At 45.9% G+C, this 22280-nt stretch overlaps 4 protein-coding genes across 4 annotated transcripts; 2 read left to right on the forward strand and 2 right to left on the reverse strand.

Moving 5' to 3' along the window:
* Positions 1-323: 323 nt before the first annotated feature.
* Positions 324-2489, forward strand: LOC129617799 (serpin A3-7-like). Its single transcript, XM_055532857.1, has 4 exons — positions 324-438; positions 484-1000; positions 1051-1739; positions 2335-2489. The coding sequence occupies exons 1-4, from the start codon at positions 324-326 to the stop codon at positions 2487-2489; spliced, it is 1476 nt and encodes a 491-aa protein (XP_055388832.1).
* Positions 2490-4923: 2434 nt separating this feature from the next.
* Positions 4924-6366, forward strand: LOC129617800 (mucin-5AC-like). The gene has a single exon (XM_055532858.1). It carries the CDS (start codon positions 4924-4926, stop codon positions 6364-6366), a length of 1443 nt encoding a protein of 480 aa, XP_055388833.1.
* A 6465-nt stretch (positions 6367-12831) lies between these two features.
* LOC129617801 (uncharacterized) lies at positions 12832-13753 on the reverse strand. The gene is made up of 3 exons (XM_055532859.1): positions 13563-13753; positions 13297-13513; positions 12832-13221 (listed from the first exon to the last, which is right to left on the reverse strand). Exons 1-3 carry the CDS (start codon positions 13751-13753, stop codon positions 12832-12834), a joined length of 798 nt encoding a protein of 265 aa, XP_055388834.1.
* Positions 13754-21203: 7450 nt separating this feature from the next.
* LOC129617802 (serine/threonine-protein kinase rio2-like) lies at positions 21204-22225 on the reverse strand. The gene is made up of 2 exons (XM_055532860.1): positions 21496-22225; positions 21204-21328 (listed from the first exon to the last, which is right to left on the reverse strand). Exons 1-2 carry the CDS (start codon positions 22223-22225, stop codon positions 21204-21206), a joined length of 855 nt encoding a protein of 284 aa, XP_055388835.1.
* Positions 22226-22280: the final 55 nt, after the last annotated feature.

The raw sequence follows: 22280 nt of genomic DNA on the forward strand, positions 1-22280 counted from the left end.
AACTGTGTTGCGTTGATGAAGCTGGATCTTTCAATAGAGCTGTCATTCGAAGTGAGATGAAGAATCGCAAATGACCCCAAAGAGGAAAATAAGGTGAAGGCCGAAGTAGTACTTGTCGGTGGGAGTGTTGGTGCGATTGCGGCGATGTGGCTTGCTAGCCCGAGCGCTTGCTGGTGGAAACCGCTGTGGATGTTTGTGATGAGTGTTGTTACGTAATGGCAGTGCTGTGCAAGACGTTTTTTTTCTATCCTTGACTGGACCGACTCGTGAGATTGGGTCGATGGGACCGAGCTGTTAGCAGGCTCAAATCCAGTACGAACATCATGGTCTCCTATCCAAGAAGACCTAAGTGTTCGTATCCAGCGCCACGTTTCTCTGCCGCTCCATGGACTCTTGTGAAAACTGGCGCAACACTTCTCTCTTTCACCCACGTCCAAGGTGAGCTGTGTATTCGTCACTCTCTCTCACTGACCTTTATTTCAGGAAGTTTAACTTTGGATACTTTGGGTGATGCTGAACCCAAGGACCTGCTCGGGATGAGCTTTGATACGTCTGAGTCCTGCCATTCACAAAGCCACTCACGGAGGCATTCACGAAACCATTTTTCTTCAGCAAAGCGTTCACTTGAACCTTCAATTGAAGCCCATGCCTCTTTCCTCGAGAAAACTGCTACATTCAGTATGAACTTATTCAAAAGAATGATGGAACCAGCCATGCTGAAAGAGGAAAATGTGGTAGTAGCCCCTAATCTTATACGTTCTGGAATGTGTGCGGTGTCTCTCGGATCTGCTGGGAAAACCAAGGAAGAGTTGATGGAAGCGTTGGAGGGGAAAGGGAGCCCATACCATGTCAAATTCTGCCAACAGATGAATGACCAGTTCAAGGCTTCTCTGGCATCTATTACGAGTGATGTGTTTGTTGCAGAAGGGTGTGCTCTTTCTAAGAAATTTAAAAAGAAGGCTTTGAACTTCTATGACACTGCTGTCCAACACTTGAAAGCGTAAGCCGTTGCCTCAAGCTGAGCTCCATTTGTGATTGTTCCCACTTCAGCAAGCCAGAAGACTCCGTGAAATTCATCAACGACTGCTTGAAGAAGAAAACGAATGGCAAAATAGACATTCTTTTGACCGAGGACGATATTGGCGACTCAACATGTGTGCTCACTTCGTCAGCTCACTTCGAAGCAGAGTGGAAGACGAAATTCGAGAAGGAGAGGACAATCGAGTTTGAGGGCGTGGAAATGCCTTTCCTGTATCAGAAAGCTATGACTGTCCAATCCATAGTCTGGGAACCGGCGAAATCCCGAGCTGTACGGCTTCCACTGAAGAATGACATGTACCTCGTCATTTTGACTCCACCCAATTTAAATCGAATGAAAAAAGTCGTCAAGTGCTTGGGTTTGCATCTTTGGAGAAACTTGATATATCATCTGGGCAAGGCGGACGACACAACGGCACAAATTTCCCTTCCAAAGTTCACTCTGGAGCACCAATTTAAGGCAAAGGACAATGTCAAGGAGATGGGGATTCGATCCGCGTTCCTCCCTGGTGCGAAGCTCGGCATTGTGAAGGAGGGAAAGAAACCATACATCTCTGACGTTATTCAAAAAGCCAGATTCAGTGTTGATGAAGGAGAAGAGCTCCCGAAATACGAAAACAGTGACAATGACAAACACACCCCGTCCTTTACCTTCAACAAGCCATTCCTGTTTTTCGTCACACAACATAAATTCGAGGACAGTATTCTCCTCTGTGGGGCCATGTTATCTGCACGCAACCTCCCGACCAAGAACCAGTCCAGCAAGAAGAGCAATAAAAGGAAGTTTCATGTGTAGACATGTCACGCCTCGTTTCTGACGACTAGCATTGCGTTGATCTTTTTTTAATGGTGACTAGCAAATTTCTCTCAATTTTTGTGTTCGTGTGGTCTATTCGTGAAATGTTGCCCCTTGGAAACTCACCCTTGAGTTATCAGTCTCATCTTCCGGTCCACAGAGATCGCTCATTGACGAAGTTATCAACGACCGACTTGGTTACAGGCGAGACGCCAACGGGGGGCACAGGGGATAATCGACTAGAGTCTGCCGGATTCTCTGCCCTCCGACGTGGCCGTTTTTCGAGGAATCTTCCGGAGAAAGCCCGGGTAACACGTTAGTGAGGCCACTGCAACAATGATCCCGAAAGCGGAAAACAAGGTGAAGGCTGGAGTGGCACTTGTGGGTGGGAGTGTTGCGACTTCGGCAATGCGGCTTGCTAGTCCGAATGCTTGCTGGTGGAAACTGATGTGATGTCACGTAATGGCAGTACTTTGCAATAATTTGTCTATCCTTGACAGGACCGACTCGTGAGATTGGGTCAATGGTGGGAAATGTGCACACACACACAGAAGCAGGCTCAAATCCAGTACGAACATCATGGTCTCCTATCCAAGAAGACCTAAGTGTTCGTATCCAGCGCCACGTTTCTCTGCCGCTCCATGGACTCTTGTGAAAACTGGCGCAACACTTCTCTCTTTCACCCACGTCCAAGGTGAGCTGTGTATTCGTCACTCTCTCTCACTGACCTTTATTTCAGGAAGTTTAACATTGGATACTTTGGGCGATGGTGAACCCAAGTACCTGCTCGGGATGAGTTCTGATACGTCTGAGTCCTGCCATTCACGGAGCCATTCACGGAGCCATTCACGGAGCCATTCACGGAGCCATTCACGGAGCCATTCACGGAGCCATTCACGGAGCCATTCACGGAGCCATTCACGGAGCCATTCACGGAGCCATTCACGGAGCCATTCACGAACCCATTCTTCTTCAGCAAAGCCTTCAGAAAATCCAGGAAATTCAGGAATAATGAAGATCATCGCCAAAAATAATAAATTCAGTGTGAAATTATTGAAACACATGATGGAATCAGCCATGAAGGAAAAGAAAAACGTGGTAGTATCTCCTCATCTTATCCGTTCTGGAATGTGTGCTGCGTCTCTCGGATCTGTTGGGGAAACCCGGGAAAAGTTGACGGAGGAGTTGGGGACACAGAGCCCCAACCATGGCAAACTCTGCCAAGAGATGAATGACCGGTTCAAGGCTCCTCTGCTATCTTTTACTAATCATGTGTTTGTTGCTGAAGGGTGTACTCTTCGTAAGGAATTTGAAGCTGAGGCTTTGAAGTTCTATGATACTGTTGTCCAACACTTGAAAGCGTAAGCCGTTGCCTCAAGCTGAGCTCCATTTGTGATTGTTCCCACTTCAGCAATCCAGAAGACTCCGTGCAATTGATCAACGACTGCTTGAAGAAGAAAACGAATGGCAAAATAGACATTCTTTTGACCGAGGACGATATTCGCAACTCAACATGTGCGCTCATTTCGACAGCTCGCTTCAAAGCAGAATGGGAGACGGAATTCGAGAATGAGAGGAACACTTATTTTATCTATGGGAATAAGAGGGTCCAAATGCCTTTCCTGTATCAGAAAGCTATGTCTGTCCAATTCAAAGACTGGAAAATGGGAACGGGGAAATTCCTAGCTGTACGGCTTCCACTAAAGAATAAGATGTACCTCGTTATTTTGACTCCACTCGATTCATATCCAATGGAACGATTAGTCAAGGAGTTTCGTCACCAAGTTTGGGCAACATTGGCACATAAACTGTCCCACCAGGGAAAAGAAACGGCACAAATTTTCCTTCCAAAATTCACTCTGGAACACCAAGTTGAGGCGAAGAACGCGCTCAAGAGGATGGAGATCAAATCCGCGTTCCTCCCTGGTGCGGACTTCGGCAAGATGCTGGAGGAGGAAAAAACACCACACATCTCTGACGTTATTCATAAAGCCATATTCAGTGTTGATGGAGGAAATGTGCTCCCGGAATACGTAAACAATGGCAATAAAACCCGGCTCTTTACCTTCGACATGCCATTCCTGTTTTTCGTCGAAAAACCCCATGGCAAGAGGCACAGTATTCTCTTCTGTGGGGGCATCTTATCTGCACCCAACCTCCCGACCAAGAACCAGTCCAGCAAGAAGAGTAAGAAAAGGAAATTTCATTGTGTAGACATGTCACCCCTCGTTTCTGACGACTAGCATTGCGTTGATCTTTTTCAATACCATCATTAACCTGGTTGATCCTGCCAGTAATCATAGTGACTAACAAATTTTTCTCAATTGAGTGTTTTATGTTTTTGTGGTCTATTTGTGAAATGTTGCCCCTTGGAAACTCTTGAAGTTCTCAGTCTTCCGACATTGTGGTGGCCAACTGAGGACAGAACCAAACAACGTCTATTCAGGAAGCGTGGAACTCATTGAAAGTCGCGCGGGATAAGAAAAAAGTTGTGAGCTTGTTTTGTTTGTAACGTTACGGGTAATGAATTTCATAAACTAGGCTTCCGTTCGTGTTGGGAATGTTCTGAACGGAATGAGATCAAACGCCATTGCCGCGTCTTCTTCCCTGAATCGGTTCAACTGCGTGTGGTGTGTCCCACTGCGTGTGGTGTGTCCCACTGCGTGTGGTGTGTCCCACTGCATGTGATGTGTCCCACTGCATGTGATGTGTCCCACTGAGTGTGATGTGCTACGTTGGTAACTTGGTGGAGTTGCACATCGGATATAGTCTTTACGTTGGTTGTACCACCAGTTACAAAACCGTTGTCAATGGACATATCGGGGCGTGGTTAGTGGGTGGATGCTAATCGACCAGCGTTGATTCCATGATGCTTTTCCTTCGAAATTTTTTGGGGGAATTGCAGTCGAAAGCGTCGATGAAGGTTCTTGCAAGATTTCCAGGCCATTGAAGTCGAAAGCGCACGAAGCAAAAAATCGAAGAGAAGCACATGATCCATATCCAGGTCTTATTGTCTGCTCTGTTCCGTGTGCGTTTGATAATACTGCATGCATTGTCAAAGATCAAGTCATCATCAGTCAATCATCAATATGAATAATTTTCTTCGGCTTGCCTTCTTGTTTTTCTTTGGCGCAATAACCTCGTGCGCTTTCGACTGTAATGGCCGTGAACTCTCTTACAATGATTTCTCCGTCGATGTGGCTCATCTGATCGATGCTGATAAATCTATTAATACTCTAAATGGACCGACCAATGATGCTTCAATTTGGAGTGGATTGTCTTCCCTGTTTCTTCGAGAAAATCTTGAATCAAATCGTCTTGGGATTTTGCATTTCATTGATGAGGATTCCAAGACTTCCGCGAAGTGTTATCCAGAGGTCCCCTTGAAAAGGGGAGACAGGATGATTCTTTTATTTCATCTTTTGTATGTAGATATGGGTCCTCCAGAAACCAGAGCGACGACAACAAGAGCTTTGATCCCGACCCTTGATTTGGTGCTGGATGACGATTTCGGATGGAATTCAACGAAAATCAACCGTGATGGAAAAGTTGAAGTGAAGCTTGTTACGATAGCCACCAATAAATCTCCAACCTTGGAGGGGTTCGCGAGTCGTCCAGCTTGGCAGCCTGGTATGAAGAAGCAGTGCACTACCTCTAACCCTCCCTCGAAGGACGATGTTGCGAAAATACTGGCACAGAAAAATACTCACTTGGCGGTTGCCGTTCTGGACAGCGCCAGTGAGGAGGTCGAGAGCGCGTGGAAAGGACTGGAGGGCGCACATGTTTATGTGAAGAGGGGGCCCGTGCCGGACTACGAAAAATTGGATGAAACGTTCATACCGATGTTCAATTCAATTTTTTGCGCTGCCTATGAAGATGCAATGACGACAACAACTACAACAACGACGACGACGACTACAACAACTACGACGACGACGACGACTACAACAACTACGACGACGACGACGACTACAACAACTACGACGACGACGACTACAACAACTACGACGACGACGACGACTACAACAACTACGACGACGACGACTACAACAACTACGACGACGACGACTACAACAACTACAACAACTACAACAACTACAACGACGACGACGACAACAACGACGACGACGACAACGACGACGACAACAACGACGACGACGACAACAGCGACGACGACGACAACGACGACGACGACAACGACGACGACGACAACAGCGACGACGACGACGACGACCACAACAACGACGACGACGACGACAACAGCAACGACGACGACGACAACAGCAACGACGACGACGACGACGACAACAGCAACGACGACGACAACCACTACGGCAACTACGACAATTGCGACTGCGGCAACAACTACGACTACAAGAACAACTACACCTGCGACAACTACTGCAGCAACAAGTACCGATTCCGACGAGAGCGACTCTGAATGCAACTGCAGTGATGGATGCGTGAAGGTTGCAGTAAATGTGAAGGTCGAGCCGATTGCGCTTCCGTCAAAAGAGGCGTTTTTAAGCTGATCAATCTTCTTGAAGATGAAGGTGAAGCCGATTGCTTTTCCGTCAAAAGACGCGGTGCTAGGCTGATCAATATTTTTTGAAAGAAATGGAGCAAATGTGAAGGTTGAGCCGATTGCTCTTCCGTCGATAGTGGCGGTTCCAAGTTGATCAATCTTTTTTAACCATTTGTTTTCAAACACAAGAACTCACTATGTTTTGGAATCATAAGACCCTGCTCTCTTTCACACGTCTTATCAGGCGCTGCCCTTACGTTTGGTAGCTGGTAGAGGGCATATAACGCGGGTTCAATCCCCGCTGGTGGCTTCTTCACTTTGTTTTTTCACACTTTCAAAACGATTGCTTCTTTTTATGCGCCAGAAACCAGACGGCTTCCGTCATTTTTGGGTGTCCGTGGAAGTGCAAGGCAATACGATGTGTCGGCAAGCGGTGCTGGGGGAAGACTGAGAGGTTTAAGCTGAAGGGAACAAAAACAGTCCTTGGGATGAAATCTATCAAGGACCAAGACAATTGAAACGTCGTTGTCACTGGGTTGAACTCGTGCCTGTATTTCCATAGTATTTATATATCTCACCTACATGTCCTCCTTGCATGTCTTTATTCAGCGCCTGCCGTGCCTGTTCCTTTTGACTTTTTCTTGGACTAACCCCCTTTCCAGCCCTTTGTCGGTTTTTCCGAGCCGCTGATCCCCCCTATTTTTCGGCTCTCAGCATGTCATTCTTTGCGAGCTGGGAATACCTCCTCCTCCTGCTGGCGTGCATTCCCCTCTTGTCATGGGGACTATATTGTTAAGATCCTGCCTTAATGATTTTACTGGTTCATGTCCCAAAACCGGATTTTGCACTACACAAAAATCACTAACAAAAACCACTATCAAATATGGTTCTGAGATTGTTCGCTGTACTATAAGAGGTTATGAGCCCCCCCAGTTCTCTTTTAAACCCTCGTTGCAGAACTTGAAATTGTGTTTTTTTTCTTTCGCCATGGCCGCCAAACCCGTCCCCGATGGCTTCACAAAACTCACAGGCACCGGAAATTTTCACATTTGGTCGGATGAGATAACTCAGTGGCTTCAATTCAATAGCCTGGAGCTTTATATCACTCCATGGCAAAAGCCAGAGCCTACAGAGACAAATGCTCACCCGGAACCAAAGAAACCTTCGGGATGGACAGAAACCAATGCCAAGAATCATCTTCTTCTCAGTCGGCACAGAGCAGAGACATCATCTGCAGGACGCAGCCCTCCAGAACAAGATTGGCAAAAAGAAGCTCAATAAGGCAGTTCTGTTCGAGCCATTGATGAAGTTCCAACTGACGGACACCAATATAGACAACCAACTGTCGAGGCTATCCAATATTTGGATTCCCTTGAAAGCAGCCGTTCCCGCTCTACCAAACGAAGTCAAGACCTTCGACCTCTTGCTTAGCATACAAAGCCGGTTTCCTGCTCTCTTTGAGGCCTTTTGCACGCGTGAAGACCTAGTTTATCAGGAACTTGTCGACGCCATTGACCTCAGAACGTCAGCAGAACCAGTAGCGGCAAATCACGCATCAGTATCAAAGTCCAAGGCATACAAAGGCAGAAAGAACAAGAATGAAAACAACAATAAACACTGGGCGCCCCATCAGTCGACCAATGCGGCGTCCTCTAGCAGCACCATCAAGAAGATTTGCAACTTTTGTGGTCTACCTGGCCACACTTCAGAGGAGTGTAATACGAGAAGAATTTTCAATCAGCGGAAAAATCAAAATCAGAACCGAAGTACCAATTCACTCGCCTGCCACACCAGTCATGAGGTCAACAATGCACGCTTCCCATGCTCGTGTCGCAACACCTGAAACGGTCGAGTTCGTCATCGACTCGCTATGCGAACCATCACCAAAGAAGAATCCGTCGCCACCACACTTTCAACGTCGGGCCTCGGAGTAATCAAAGTTGCTGATGGACGCACAGTACCTGTGACATCAAGTGGGACGATTTCTGGGTCACTTCACACTCGTTCGGACGATCTCAATCAGAGTTGAAAATGTGCTAGTTTGCCCGCATCCAAGAAAGGGTTCATGGTCATGTTCAAGGACAATAGCTGTCATCTATATCCACCTGAACATCATCCGGACGTCGTCTACAATGAAGATACCATTGACATCATCACCACGTCAACAACTGGGGTTTACACACTCAAGATCAAGGTTGACCAGACACTTTCAGCTTTTGAAGCAAGATCGAAGTCCACAAGAGAGGCTGTTCTTCGTCACTGCAAGCTTGGGCACGTCTCCAAGAAAGTCATGAAGCTCCTCGGGTATTCTGTAAATTTTCCTTTCTGCACTCAAAGCAAAATTACTGTGTTGCCGTTTCCTCGCCAACATGAGCGATATGAACTCTCGGCCGCAGAAGCTGTTTGCGTGGATCTCTTGGTCGCGAAGGAGAACTCTATCTCCTGGTCATGGTTTGTTACGGTTCGGGACGGAACTTTGTTAAAGCGTTGAAGTACAAAATCAGAGGTGTCATCAACTCTTCAGAACGCGCTTTTGACATGGCAACAGGAATGCAACAGATTTCCGCGGTACATTCAATCCGATCGAGGAGGTGAATTTCTTGAATCCGAATTTCAAAACTTTTGCGCTGATCACGGCATTCAGATACACATGTCTGATGCGCAGTCCTCACAATCAAACGGAGTCGCAGAACGCGCAATTCGGAATGTTATCACGCAAGTCAGGTCGATGCTAATCGATTCAGGACTTCCTTTGGTTTATTGGCCCCAAGCAGCGCGCCATGCCATGTACATTATTAACAGAATTCCTTCTTCCACGCGGAACAACAGTATTCCTCTGATGCACTGGTTTCCCTCACACGATTGGTCACGCGCCACTCTAAGCATACGTCGATTTGGATGTCGAGTATGGGTACACAACAGAACAACTGACAAGCTTCTGATCCTGGTGTATTCCTCTATCACAACGACAATTCTGGAGTGTTAAACCACATCCTGACACACAATGAATTGCTCGAAGACCAACATGATTTTCGACGAAAATGACATGCCTTATCGTCTTGACATTCCCATTACACTCAATGACGCCTTTCCATTTTCAGAAACTTCAGATTTCTTCTCAGATTTCAACATCACGGAAGAGATACCGCAACCAACCCATCCGCATCCACTGCCAGTATCTCTTCGACTCGCGCCTGATTCCTCACTCTTGCCAGTGCCACCCAACGCTCAAGCCTCAGCCTCAACAGCTTCAGACAGTGCCACTCCTGAAGTCTCAACGCGCGTTTCCCAACGGTCAACCAAAGGCAATCGCTACGAAGAAGTAATACAAGCAGTAGAAAGAGGAGGTGTGTCACCCACAAATGCATTCTCAGCCTTGCGCGACTTTCTTCCCAAATCGATCACTCAAGCACTAGAGGACCCTCAATGGAAAAAGGCAACAGCCAAAGAAAGGGCGAAATTTGATGAACTCGATGTGTATGAACTCGTTGAACCACCAAAAGGACAAAAAGTCATTCCAACATTGTGGGTTTGGAAAATCAAAAGAGATGTTAACGGCGTTCCCATCGACTACAAGGCACGGCTTGTTGCTCAAGGAATTTTCCCCTCAGCACAAGACGCTCCAACTTATGCAGACATGGCATCATTTCCAACAGTCAGAACTGCTCTCGCTTTCAGCATTCAGCACAGCTTACGACTAAAACATTTTGACATTTCTTCAGCATTCATCAATGAATTGGACACGAAGCGTACGTCTACCAACCAGAAGGATACATCGATCAACAACGACCCGATGCTGTATGGAAGCTGCGAAAGGCTATGTATGGACTCAAAGAATCTCCTCACCTCTGGAATCAGTTCATCTTTTCCATTCTGATTCAAGAATCTATCAGCAGTCTAAAAATGACCCATCGCTTTGGTTCCAGCTGAATCAGTCATCTGGGGAGGTTGAAGCTCTGCTGTATTTGTGGACGATATCGTCGGGAGTTTCCTAAACGAGAGACATATGCAATCGTTTGTAGAACTAATCAACAACAACGGTCTGAAGATGACTGAGTCAGCACTAACAAAATTGCTTGGGATGGACATTGATTGCTCGAAAGACTGGTCAAGAATTCACGTTTTCAGTGAATCCTTCATCAGAGATCTCCTCCTTAAGTATAGTATGTCTGAGATTGTAATGCGGTTGCAACTCCAATGGAAACAGCTATTAATCTTTACCCAGAAGAGGACTCCTTCTGTAGTGACGATTTTCCGTTCGCATCCCTCATTGGATCCCTTAATTTCTTGGTCAACACTACCAGTCCCGATATCGCTTTTGCAGTTCGCTCACTATCCCAACACGTCAATGCATTCCAGCAAGTACACGTGATTGCAGTTAAACGGGTGCTGCGGTACCTTAAGGGTACATGCCTTGTTGGGCTTACATACAAGAAAAATCTAGATTCTGGAGGAACCATCACCTGTTACGCCAACGCATCGTTTTCTTCTACCCGTGATTGGAAGTCCATGACAGGCGGTCTCATCATGCTAAACCGTCAAGATTCACCAATTATTTGGGAATGCAGCCGTCAAACGGCAACAGCGACATCAACGACGGAAGCTGCCACTTTCATCCTTTGCCAGAAAGCACAGTTGATCACAAGCTTATTGCAAGAAATTGTGTCGTCCGACCTTTCCATCCTCATGTACAACGACAATCAACCGCTTCTTGATCTTCTCAACGTCAACGGTCACATTGTCGCACGTCATCGGGCAGCTGGATCGAAATTAGCCAAGCTTCGGGAATGGTCTCAAAATATTAACGAGGAAGCACATAAGATGGTGTTCGCTTATGTTTCAACTGAAAGAATGCTTGCCGATCTTCTTACCAAGCCCCTGGCAGCTCCACGGTTCAAGATCCTCCGAAATTCCTTCATGAACGATTCTCTCTCTGCTCCATCAATGAGCTCAGACGAAGAAGCATGATGCTCCAATCTGGGGAGGTGTTAAATCCTGACTTAATGACCAGATTATTTTACTGAGATTTTGCACTACACAAAAATCACTAACAAAAACCACTATCCAATATTGTTCTGAGGTTGTTCGCTGTACCATAAGATATATCACCTCATGACACATGTACTGGATTTCACAGGGAAGTTTCTGAAATCCCTAACTAAATGTTTAGTGTGGTGGCTTGCGGTCTGCGGCCCGCCGGGCTACGTGCTGTATCGCTTGTGTGTCTTCCTCATCTCCATCTTCCCTCCCTTTTCTGTCATTCAGGACGGGATTTCGGCCAGGACCACATGTTGGGCAACCGCGGCGGAAGACTGGATCCTACGGCAGCAGATGTACCTCATGGCCTGTGCGCTTTTGGTTTCGATGGGTCTTAACAATAAAGTCGCCCGAATAGATTTTCTCTGTACCGAGGACGGGCCATGGTGCAATGAACACTCCTATCCTCCGGGACCTAAAGACGGTGATAAACCACTTTCTGCAACTTTGATTTATTGCGCTTCGATTCAAACGAAAATAATTTGGGAAAAGAGCGTGGACTTCGATGCATAGAGGGAAAGGTTCGCGACTAGCCGAGCGGTTGAAGAGATGTACTTCACAACGCGAGAGTCTCAGTGAGGATCTATCGACCGTCACTCTCCCAATTTGATGTTTTCAGAAAGAATCGTGAAGATTTTAAATTGTAAGAAATCGATCACGATGTTGGATTGTTCTATCAAAAATTCCAGGCACTGTCATAAGGGGGATGCTGCTTCAGAGAAGGAGGTAGGGAGGTTCACCAGTATTTCAACAAGTTAGCAAGTTGCGATAAACCTGAATTAAAATGCAGCAATAGTAACGTGACACTGCTCGATATAAATGTGATTCATGTACCAAGCATCCGCTAAACAACGCCCCATTACCGATTGTCCATTGACAACGGTTTTGTAACTGATGGTACAACCAAAATTAGTCATAAAGACTATATCCGATGTGCAACTCCCAACAAGTTGCCAACGTAGTCACCACAGCAAAGAGAAATCGGAGGGAACCCATCAGTGCACTTGTCAAGAGCAGTAGACTTCAGTAGTACCGCCCACAATCCAAACAAAACTCTCTTCGATCAGCCACGGGCCACCGCAGACTCCCGAAATGCCAGCAGACAGCAAATCATCGAGACACTTCAAAAGAGAGCAAATACTGATGCTAGATTCATGATGTACTCAGCGATTGTGATGTAGAGTGCATTCCCAGCTGAGTCAATCTCGGATGATGAGGTGTAGAAGCAAAGACAACTCTCAACGCCCTTTCTGTCCTTTTGTACAAGCTTTCAGTAACATGAACAGGGGCATAGGATTTTGGATTTCTCCAGATTCGAAATTCAATCAATATTCCGTTTTAATCTTTAATGTATATGACGGAGAAAAAAAACACGCCTTCCGCTGTGTTGAAAATTTCCACACAAAATGAATTGCCGCTTTCAAGTTGTTGGCGATCAATATCCATTGCGCGCTTGCCCACGCGGACGCCCGCGGTTGGATCGACCGCCGTCTGTCGTTGGAGTATTTGGGACATAGCCTTCAGATTGATATACTCGGATGTATTCAGTAGCGGAGACATTATTGCCGACATCGGGTTGGAAATTGAATTGCGCCCGCTCATCCTCCGAAGGTGGCGAAGCTTTGCCGAAATCATCCAACCTGATCGTTAGGAATCCACTGCTCATGTCGAATTGCACATTCCGTAAAAACAAGGGTGCATCAACGTTGTTGAAATCTTCAGTCAGAGATGTCTGGGATGGCTCAAGTCCTAGACTGGCAACCCCTGTCTTGTCTCCAACTAGAACAACACCGCGTTCGGCTCCCTGGCGAGTTGGGTGAGGGACCTAAAGGCGAGACAAAGATGTCATGAACGAGCTCAAGTCTCAATTCATCGTGTTCCGTATAGAATTCAAAATTACCATCTTAAGCGCTTCGACGACCTTGACCCTAAGATTGCACCCTGGTCTGTTAGGGTCCAGCTTGGCAACATCTGTGAAGCGGGGAGATCGTTTCGGATCTCTAGGGGGGCGATAGCGTGGCATCAGTCCGTGATAGCGGAGCTCGTGGAGCAGGAACAATGCGGACATCGTTTTCGCGTCACTCGTGATTCTCCACGCGTCGCTGACACTCCAAAGACTGAAAAAGGAGAGATAAGTTGAAACATTCCGAACAAGTTCCCACGCACTCGACTGTAATTGCATCGGTGTCGTTTTTGGCGCGATTTGTGAATTTATCAATAAATTCGCGGGAGACAGTTTCTCTGTAGAGATAGAGTCGAACTCTTTCGTCGAGACTTGAGGGCGCCAAAGAAACACCCAAACTGCGACTAGGGGCTGCTGTCGGATTACGTCGCGCGGACAATGACAATGACGTCATGTCATCCATCTGGTTCTCGTAGAAGCGCAACCCGCACGCAGCGTGAACAGCTTCGAACGCGGGGCCACTGAAGGCGCCACCGACCTCAATTGTTCCACTGGGTATCTCTGCCGAATGGGACAATTGAAGCGGACGACAAATTGTCGGTTGTCACTTACCGCGGTGTTCGGGGGCACCGACTGCTGGGCGCGGTTGTTTGACGAATAGCACGTACTCGCGTGGTCGAGGACCACCCGACGCGCCATTCTCGTCGCGGTAGCCTGGAGACGTCTCGTTGTTCGAGCCGCCGTCCGTTAAAACGCGGAACACGATTAGGACTGCAGCACCGGGGCCATTCAAAAGAACTGGTCCCCCACATGAGGTGTTTTCGGGAGAACGAACAACATCTGCGTCTGTCAACACACAACGCGACATCAGACGTTACAAACGAGACGTCATGACGTACGAAGTTTCATAAAACCAATCGAATCGTCGGCCTTTACTTCGACGGATTGGAAGGTGATACATTGTAGTTGAAGACGTTGTTTTTGACGAGGTAGATACGAATTAGCCCACGCTACAAATCGCGGTGCAAAAACAATTTTGTCGAGCAGCGAAGAAGAACTGCAAAAAAAGAAAGCATAAAATGGAGCAACGTTGGAATGACGTACACGGTAGGCGCAAATTTGACCGGTACTTCGGTGACTTGATCTTGGCCTCGCAGGACAATTACGGGCTCGCCGCTTGCGGTGAGTTTTGACGTAACACTCATCGTGATTTTTGATCAATCCTTGTTGTTGATGAAATAAATTCTGTGGAGTAGGGTGGAGGGCTCAATAGCCCAAGTGGTCGAGTGATGGTTGGTAAAAAACTCGGGAAGAAAGTGGATTAAGAGTGGAAGTAAAGTTAACGATGGTGGATGCGACAGGGAGGGTTACTGCATGCAGGAGTGCGCTTTAGGGTGTCCTCGCCTGCCTTTCTGCCCCAAGACGTACCGAACCTACTGGCGACGTATGGAACCTGATAGCTCTTGATTATCGGAATGTCGCCCTCCAGTGACGGAAGCGCCATGAGTTTCCGTCAAGTCATTGGGCCCCTGTTCGCGTCGCTCTTACGCAAGATTGGGACAACCACGTGGTCCCAATCAGATTCGGTTGCTGTTTGCGACTGTTGCAGAGTATGAAAGTCGTTCATGCTTCTCTTCTTTTCATTGGTGTCTCTTGTAGCGGCTCTCTGAAGTCTTTCAAGATTGTAGTGATTCAGTCATGAAAGACAATGCACTTGTTTGTTGTATTCCATTGATCAGACTATTATCGGATTTGGTGGAGAACAATTCAAGAACTAAAAAAGAATCGGAGCTTATCGCAGATTCCTTGATGAACATCTCCAACCTTCTTAAACTCATTTTTCACAAAATCAAAATCATGGATCCAATTTGCGACTCATTATTGTTTGTTTTAGTTCAAAAAGAAGCTGTCAAACAGAAGCCGCCTTCCCTGTTGAAAACGGCATCTCTTCTACCGAGCGTTCCCATCCCGCAGAGGAAAACGCTAACGGAGGGGCTGCTTGCTTGCGCTGGGAGTATGACGGCAGCTCTGAATGTTGCGCTTGCTTTGGAGAATCGTCATTGCTTGAAGTCATTGGCAGATCTGCATCTGGTTCTGTTGCCTCTGTTGGGTACAACGTTTTACACAACACTCCAACAACCAATCGCGCAAATACTCTTCGACACTTTGAATCTCTCGATAGCTCTGGTGTCGGTTTCAGCGGGCGTCATTCGTCAGGATGGTCAGCAAGGGGGACTTCAAGGGGATCCCGTTCTTCTTGGCCAGGGTCTAACTCTGTTGAAGAAGGTTGTGGAGATTCTTTCCCTTCCAACTGTCGCTATCCTTTTGGGAGAGAGGCAGTCTCAATTTATTGAACTGTCCAAGCGTTGTCGATCTCTTATCGTGTTGAGGTATCCTGGCCTGATCGTTATGCTTACAACTCTCATCACACAAGGTACGTCAGATCTCTCTGTTACTGTGGGAATTCTGACTCTTGTATGAAATTCTCTCGATCTCTATTTTGTAGGACATTTATCCAAACTTGGTCGAACATCTCTCGAAGGAATGGTCTTGGAAACTCTTGGAATTCTATCTGTTTCCGTCACAGCCGATCAAATCATTCGTTCAGGAGCAACTCTGTCCCAATCATCTGCTTCAACCAAACACACGACATCTAAACGACCAGAAGACTCAACAAAGAAGGAAAGTCAACAAACCAGTGATGCGATCAATTGCGACAAAACCGCGCTTAATGTTTCTTCAGCCGTTCAAACACTCTCTGTATCTCGTTTACGGGATACGAATCACTTCATCCTCACTTCGTCCTCCCCAGGCGATTCCTGTTCAACTCCTTCAGTCACAAAGAAACGCTCATTAGATGAGATTCTTTGCTCTGTCGCTCTCGTTATCTTCAGCTTTTGTCATTCTTCTCTTCTTACAACCCCTTCCAGTCAATTTGTCCTTTCCTCCTCTTCTGGTCGCCCCCCAGATTCAGTAAATCAACGCAATAAGGATCTCTCTTCCCAACAATCTCCTCAGGAATTACTTTTCTCTTCTCTCATCGATTGTCTCGTTTCTCTTGAACATTCTCAGCTCCATCCATCTCTTTCTAAATCTATTGTGAATTTGCTTCATCGACCATCATTACTGGTTCGAATTCAGCATCGATTCTTCAGTCTCATTCAATCAATCCATCCATTTGAATTTTCAGGTACGACAACGTTTTCAGAATCCTCATCGATCTCTCTCCTCCATTCAGCCTCCCTCCACAGGGAAAGGGATTCTTCGGCTTTCCTGTCCCAAATCCTAGGATTCCTCTCCATCATCTATCCAGACCTCTATTCGGACCAGAAGTCTGCTCATCCCGTTAATACCGCGTCTTTCCCAAGTATCCTTCACCATTTGCGAGAATTGTATCTTCTGAGTTGGATTCCCATCTCCTCATCCCTCTTAGCTCGCGCAACGACCTGCTTGGATCGATTGGGACTCTCAGTTGGACAAGTAGGGATTCCTTCACATGTAATTTACGACGTACCTTATCGCAGTCAAATGTGTGTTCCCACTCAATAAACGGTGTTTTCTCATTTATAGGTCCCTGAAGACGCTTTTTCCAAACCCGTCGTGTCAAGGTCTTCGAACATCTCTTCTTCTCTTCATTTCCTTTTATCCTTCTTTGATCCTAATCAATTGATCGAATCGCCCATGTGTCCCATTCCCGAAAAGTCTTCTATCTTCAGGGATTGTGTATCGGCTTATGTTGAGGTCTTGGAGTGCTTGCAAAAAGCGCTCATCTTTTCGGCGGGAGACCGCCAAGTCTTGCGGTACGTTCGTCTGTCGAGTTTCCGAACAAATTTCTCTTTGTTAGGTTTATAGAGAATATTACAGACAGTCTGTCATCTCGCATTCCCCTTGATGATTTATTACGATCTCTCTCCACCCTTTGGGACGATTTTTCCCAATCAACTCCTCAATTGCAATGGAGTGACAATCAACAGTCCAATCAATCGGAGTGGGAACATCCATCTCTAAGATCAATCGAAACTCTTCAGAATACGTTTACCATTCTGCATCAAACTGGATCCCTTCTCGAGTCTTTTTATCTTCGGGCCGAGCGGCAAGACAACCCTTCTTTTGATTTAATTCTATCTGATGACAAATTGTATTTTGTGATTCAGCTTCTAAGTGATTTTTGTAATCGGTTGACTCTTTCAATTGAAAACGGAGGATTGTGGATCAAATCATTGCAGGACTTTCAAGATCGCATTGCAACAAAAGTTTTTCCGAAGAAGGACTCTCTGGAACGAACTCTACAAGACCATAGCGGCGCTCATTACGATCCTTCTAAGAGACGCATCGGTCAGACTCAAGCGATCGCTATATCGATTTTATGGAATATTTTGGTGATGAAGACAATCAATTCAATCGCTCAAATCTTGGAATTGTTGCTGCGAAATGTGTCGAAGATCTCTGATGTTAAGAACCGTGTCACCCGAATTTCATGTCGACTACGAATGTTTGGATATGAGTTGCTAAAAATGATCGGGTCCGAGTATCGGCTTTGCTCATTTATGGGTCTGAGAGTGTTGAATCAAGTTGCTCTCCTTTCATACGCGTGCGAAGAAGAAAAACCAGAATTCGACGGAACGCAAGAAGAGAATCGTAATTCTTGGAGCGAGTCGTTTGTCGGCGAGTACAGTTCCGTCATTATCGATCACTTAGCGTTCGATTTGATGATTTTAAAGCGTCAACCACATGACATGTCCCAAAATAGCATGGAGGGTCATGGTATTGGGAATGTCTTATTAGCGTCAATTTTGTGCTGCGACGATCACACGATTTTGTCCATGAAGGACGTTCTCCAACAGCTGAACGAGTTCGCGTCTTCCGAGCTGCTCAAGCACACAAACGGGTCGGCCGGAATCTCCACTGGGTATCAGATTCCAATCTGGGTGGTGAAAGTGCAAGCAGCTCTTTCACAGCGCTTGGCTGAAATGGCGACGATTGATCCGAAACTTCGTGGAGGAAATAATTGCGACTTCGAGATGTTGGATGAGAATGTGAAGACATCTGAAGAGAAAGACACGCTCAAAATGTTGTCAAGGATACTAGAACGCAACCAGGAGGGTGGAGACAACATTCCGAAATATTCGCACAACGTTGTAACGAATTGTTCAAACAACGCGGAATTCCTGACAGACAACCAACCCATGAGCGACTCGTTTCTTGAAATGACTTCACTTCTATTGAATTGTTCTCAAATATGTTTGCTCCATCCAAATGTTCAAATTCAGTATTTCGCTCATCTCACTTGTTTACGCTGTCTTCGTTCTTCTTCGTCCAAACGCGAATGGCTATTGCCGCGAATTCACCAGGTGAGTGACGTTTTTCTTCTAGGGAAATTCCTTTCATCTGCAGGTCTGGCCATCACTACTCATTTCGCTCAGCCGTGATGCTGTCCTCTCTGTCGTCCTTCTGGCTTCCCTTATCGTTCGTCAAGTTCTTCATCTTGCTACCGATTTTGTAGCTTCACGGTAAACGATCTTTAACAATTCCGCTGGATTCAACAAGCGTTGATAGAATTCACTTCAATGATGGTTTTATCAATTTCCATTAAATGCACCAGATGAATGTCAAATGTCTGTTTCTCCACAGATTTCGCTTTGATCTCTTCCCCCTTCTCTGTCGCTTGCTCGAATCACACTCTCCATCAAGAGCGTCTGATCAAACGAATCGCACCGAGATCTACAAGTAAATCTTCAATTGATTCGACGGCATACTTTATTTCTCGCAGGCTTCAACTTGTTCTTCTCGACATTCTCATCGTTGCTGCATCCAAACCGGCGGTTGTGTCCCCGATCGTTGCTCGCTGTTGTGGCATCGGTGAGTTAACAGATGCGTCTTGCTAAACTTTCCGGTTTTTGACAGCTTTTCGATTTTGGCACTGTGGGACATCTTCTCACTGCGCGTCCCATGCGTCGAAGCTGTTTTGTTTGTGCCTTCTCTCGGATTATAATTGCACTGTGTCAACTTTAATTGGATTCGGACGCATTCAAGCTGATTCCGTCACGCTTGCCAGAAAACCTTTCAAGCGACTCTTCTCCGCCTCAGATGCGATGATCACAGAAATTGATGGAAATCTTGAGAATGATACCAGTGCTTCTCTGAATTGTGAAGTGATGAGTTTGATTCGTGAACTGATTGGTCAAAAATTTCTTGATCAATTATCCTGGACGTCAGCAGTTTCCATGATTGCTGTCGACAGTGGGTTGAAAAACACCATTCCACCCCGAATGTTGGAGCCTGAGGGGCTAGGAATGTCGAAGGCAGAACTGAAGAACAGGAAGGACAACTACGTTCAGATTGATGCAAGAAAGAATCTTCGACACGCGCTCGGAATTCTCTTGAAACATCGTAATGTTCTGTACAGAAAATGTAATTAATTCTGCGGACAGAAAGTGCAGTGGAAATTGGATAAGTTTTCCTTGATTTGTTCGAAGATACTGAAGTTGAACTAAAATTGTAATACTGCAATCAGTTATTTGGCTGTTTTCTAGTTTATCTGCGCGGTTTTATTGCACGAACACTTGTCATACAAAAACCGACATGTCATCCATCGAAGATCACTCCATGTTGTACGAAACAATTCTGTTGAAGAAGCTTCAGCAACAAATTCGTGTTTTTTTCTGTTTCTCGAAATCCTTATGAGCAGTTAGGATTTTTTGTAAATGCTGTTCGCCTAATGGTGAAGACCTTCGAACCAGAATTTTTCCACGATCACAACATCCGCAACAATTCCACATTTGGCATCCGCCAGTGGGGCGGTCGTAGCACCCTCCCCCGCAACACTTCTCATTGCAGCATGCACAACACCCAGGAACGATCTTTTTGAGTTTGGGTTTTGGTCGAGATGCGCGCTCTCTCAAAAACTGCGCAGGAATCGTAGTAGGAAAGACGGATTCACTGGAGGAGGCCTCATACCTTTCATGAGGAAGGGGGGCGAGTTGTTGTTGGTGCATCTGTTGGTGGAGGAATGGTTGATTATGATACGCCGCCATTGTCAGATAATGATGCGAATGAAAAAAAGAAGGTTCACACACGCTCGTTCTCCTCTCTCTGCTACTTTCATGCAGACAACTGCAGGTACAAGAAATTTCGAAGAACAAGAAAATACGATAAAAAACGATTCAACACAGTTACCAGTCATGTTTCAGCTCTTCGCGGATCTTTCGCCCTTCTCTGCTGCGTTTAACTCCTCTATTTCCTTTAGTTAACTTCTGCTTCTTCTTTTTCTCTGTCGCTGCGGCGTGCTTCCTTGCCCCATCGGCGGTTTTTCTGCATCACAAAACCTTCAAACATCCCTCATGAGCGTCCGTACCTCTTCACAGTTGGTCGCCATACATTGTCCAGACGTTTCGTCTTTACCTCACGATTTTCCCCTTCACTTCTCTCTTCACTACCGCTCTCCTCATCATCATCATCGTCATCAGCATCATCGTCATCGTCACCATCATCGTCATCACCATCATCATCGTCATCATCATCATTGATAGCGACTGGGATCATTGTCTTGTTTTTCGTCTCTACTTCCTCATCACATTCCGATTCAGCCTCTTCAGTCTGCTGCGCTTCAATTTTATTTCGATGCAACTCAAATGTTTCTCTGAGTCGCGCCTCATCATCCTCGTTACTATTTTTAAAAAATGTAAAATCCTTCGAATTCATTTCAGGAATTCGCATCTCTTCGAACCTGTAAGTCGAGATGTCACTTCATACGTCTCTCAGTGCTATCACTTTTCTGGCTATCTTACTCATGACTATCTTACTCATGACTATCTTACTCATGACTATCTTACTCATGACTATCTTACTCATGACTATCTTACTCATGACTATCTTACATCTGTCTACAGTTTTACTTGTGTACCTTACTTGGGATATTTTGTGACCTCTAATCCAAATTTTGATTTGAAGAGAGATCGAACGCATTCGACATCTCTCGCAAAATAAGTGTCAGCATTCGGATGATGAGCACTCACTATTTGAGGGAAATCTATCGAGCAAAGAGACGAACGCACATTGGAACGTATATATCAACGAAATATACATGAAATATATATCCATCGCATGAAATATATATCCATCGCATGAAATATATATCCATCGCATGAAATATATATCCATCGCATGAAATATATATCCATGAACATGTATTCTCACCTATCATTGTAATCTTCTCTTCATCGGAAATCATCAAATTGAATTCATTAAAATCTCCATGAATTAAACCACATTCAGCCATTTTCACCACTAATCCCATTAATGTCTCTAAAACTTGCTTTGGATGTTGTAGCTCACGCACTTGAGAAAACGGAAACGCGTCAATATATTCCATCAATATTGCGTGCCGGTTGACATCAATGGGTTCAGGAACTGGAAAGTCATGTTCATGCAACGCCTTCATGTACGCGAACTCCTTTGCTGCTGCCAAACGAGCCAAATACATCCAACTTGCACTTTGTCGATGTCCCAGATAATCCCGTTGCCGTTTAACTGCTCTGAATGAAACCCGCCCCAGGCGATGAAGTTTCAAGATGACGATTCTTCCGTCAGCCCCTTCACAAATATGAATGTCTGACTCCTTTCCGACTCCCATTCTCATCCCCACTCCAACTAAATGGCCCCGCGCGACAAAAGTTCGGAGTGCCAGGAAATCGTATCCCAAATACGTCAATTTATAGCCGTCGTAAGCTTGACCATCATGAGCAAGAAGCTTGTGCTTTAATAGGTTTCCCAAAACCGTCCGCACTCCCGTCCTTCGTAAATTCGCTATACGTTCAATCAATGTCGTCGGGACCAACTCGTGGTTCTTCATTCCCATTTCGACGGCTTCCAAAACCCTCCATTCAACTTTCGTCAAATAGCGAAGGAGATTAGGGTCGAGCTTCATCAGTCACGGCAGTCTGTGGCGCAGGTTTGAAGAGGTTTGAACAACATGACAGAAA

The sequence above is a fragment of the Condylostylus longicornis genome, unplaced genomic scaffold, assembly GCF_029603195.1.
Source record: "Condylostylus longicornis isolate FDR11 unplaced genomic scaffold, ASM2960319v2 ptg000643l, whole genome shotgun sequence".
In the NCBI taxonomy this organism is placed as follows: domain Eukaryota; kingdom Metazoa; phylum Arthropoda; class Insecta; order Diptera; family Dolichopodidae; genus Condylostylus; species Condylostylus longicornis.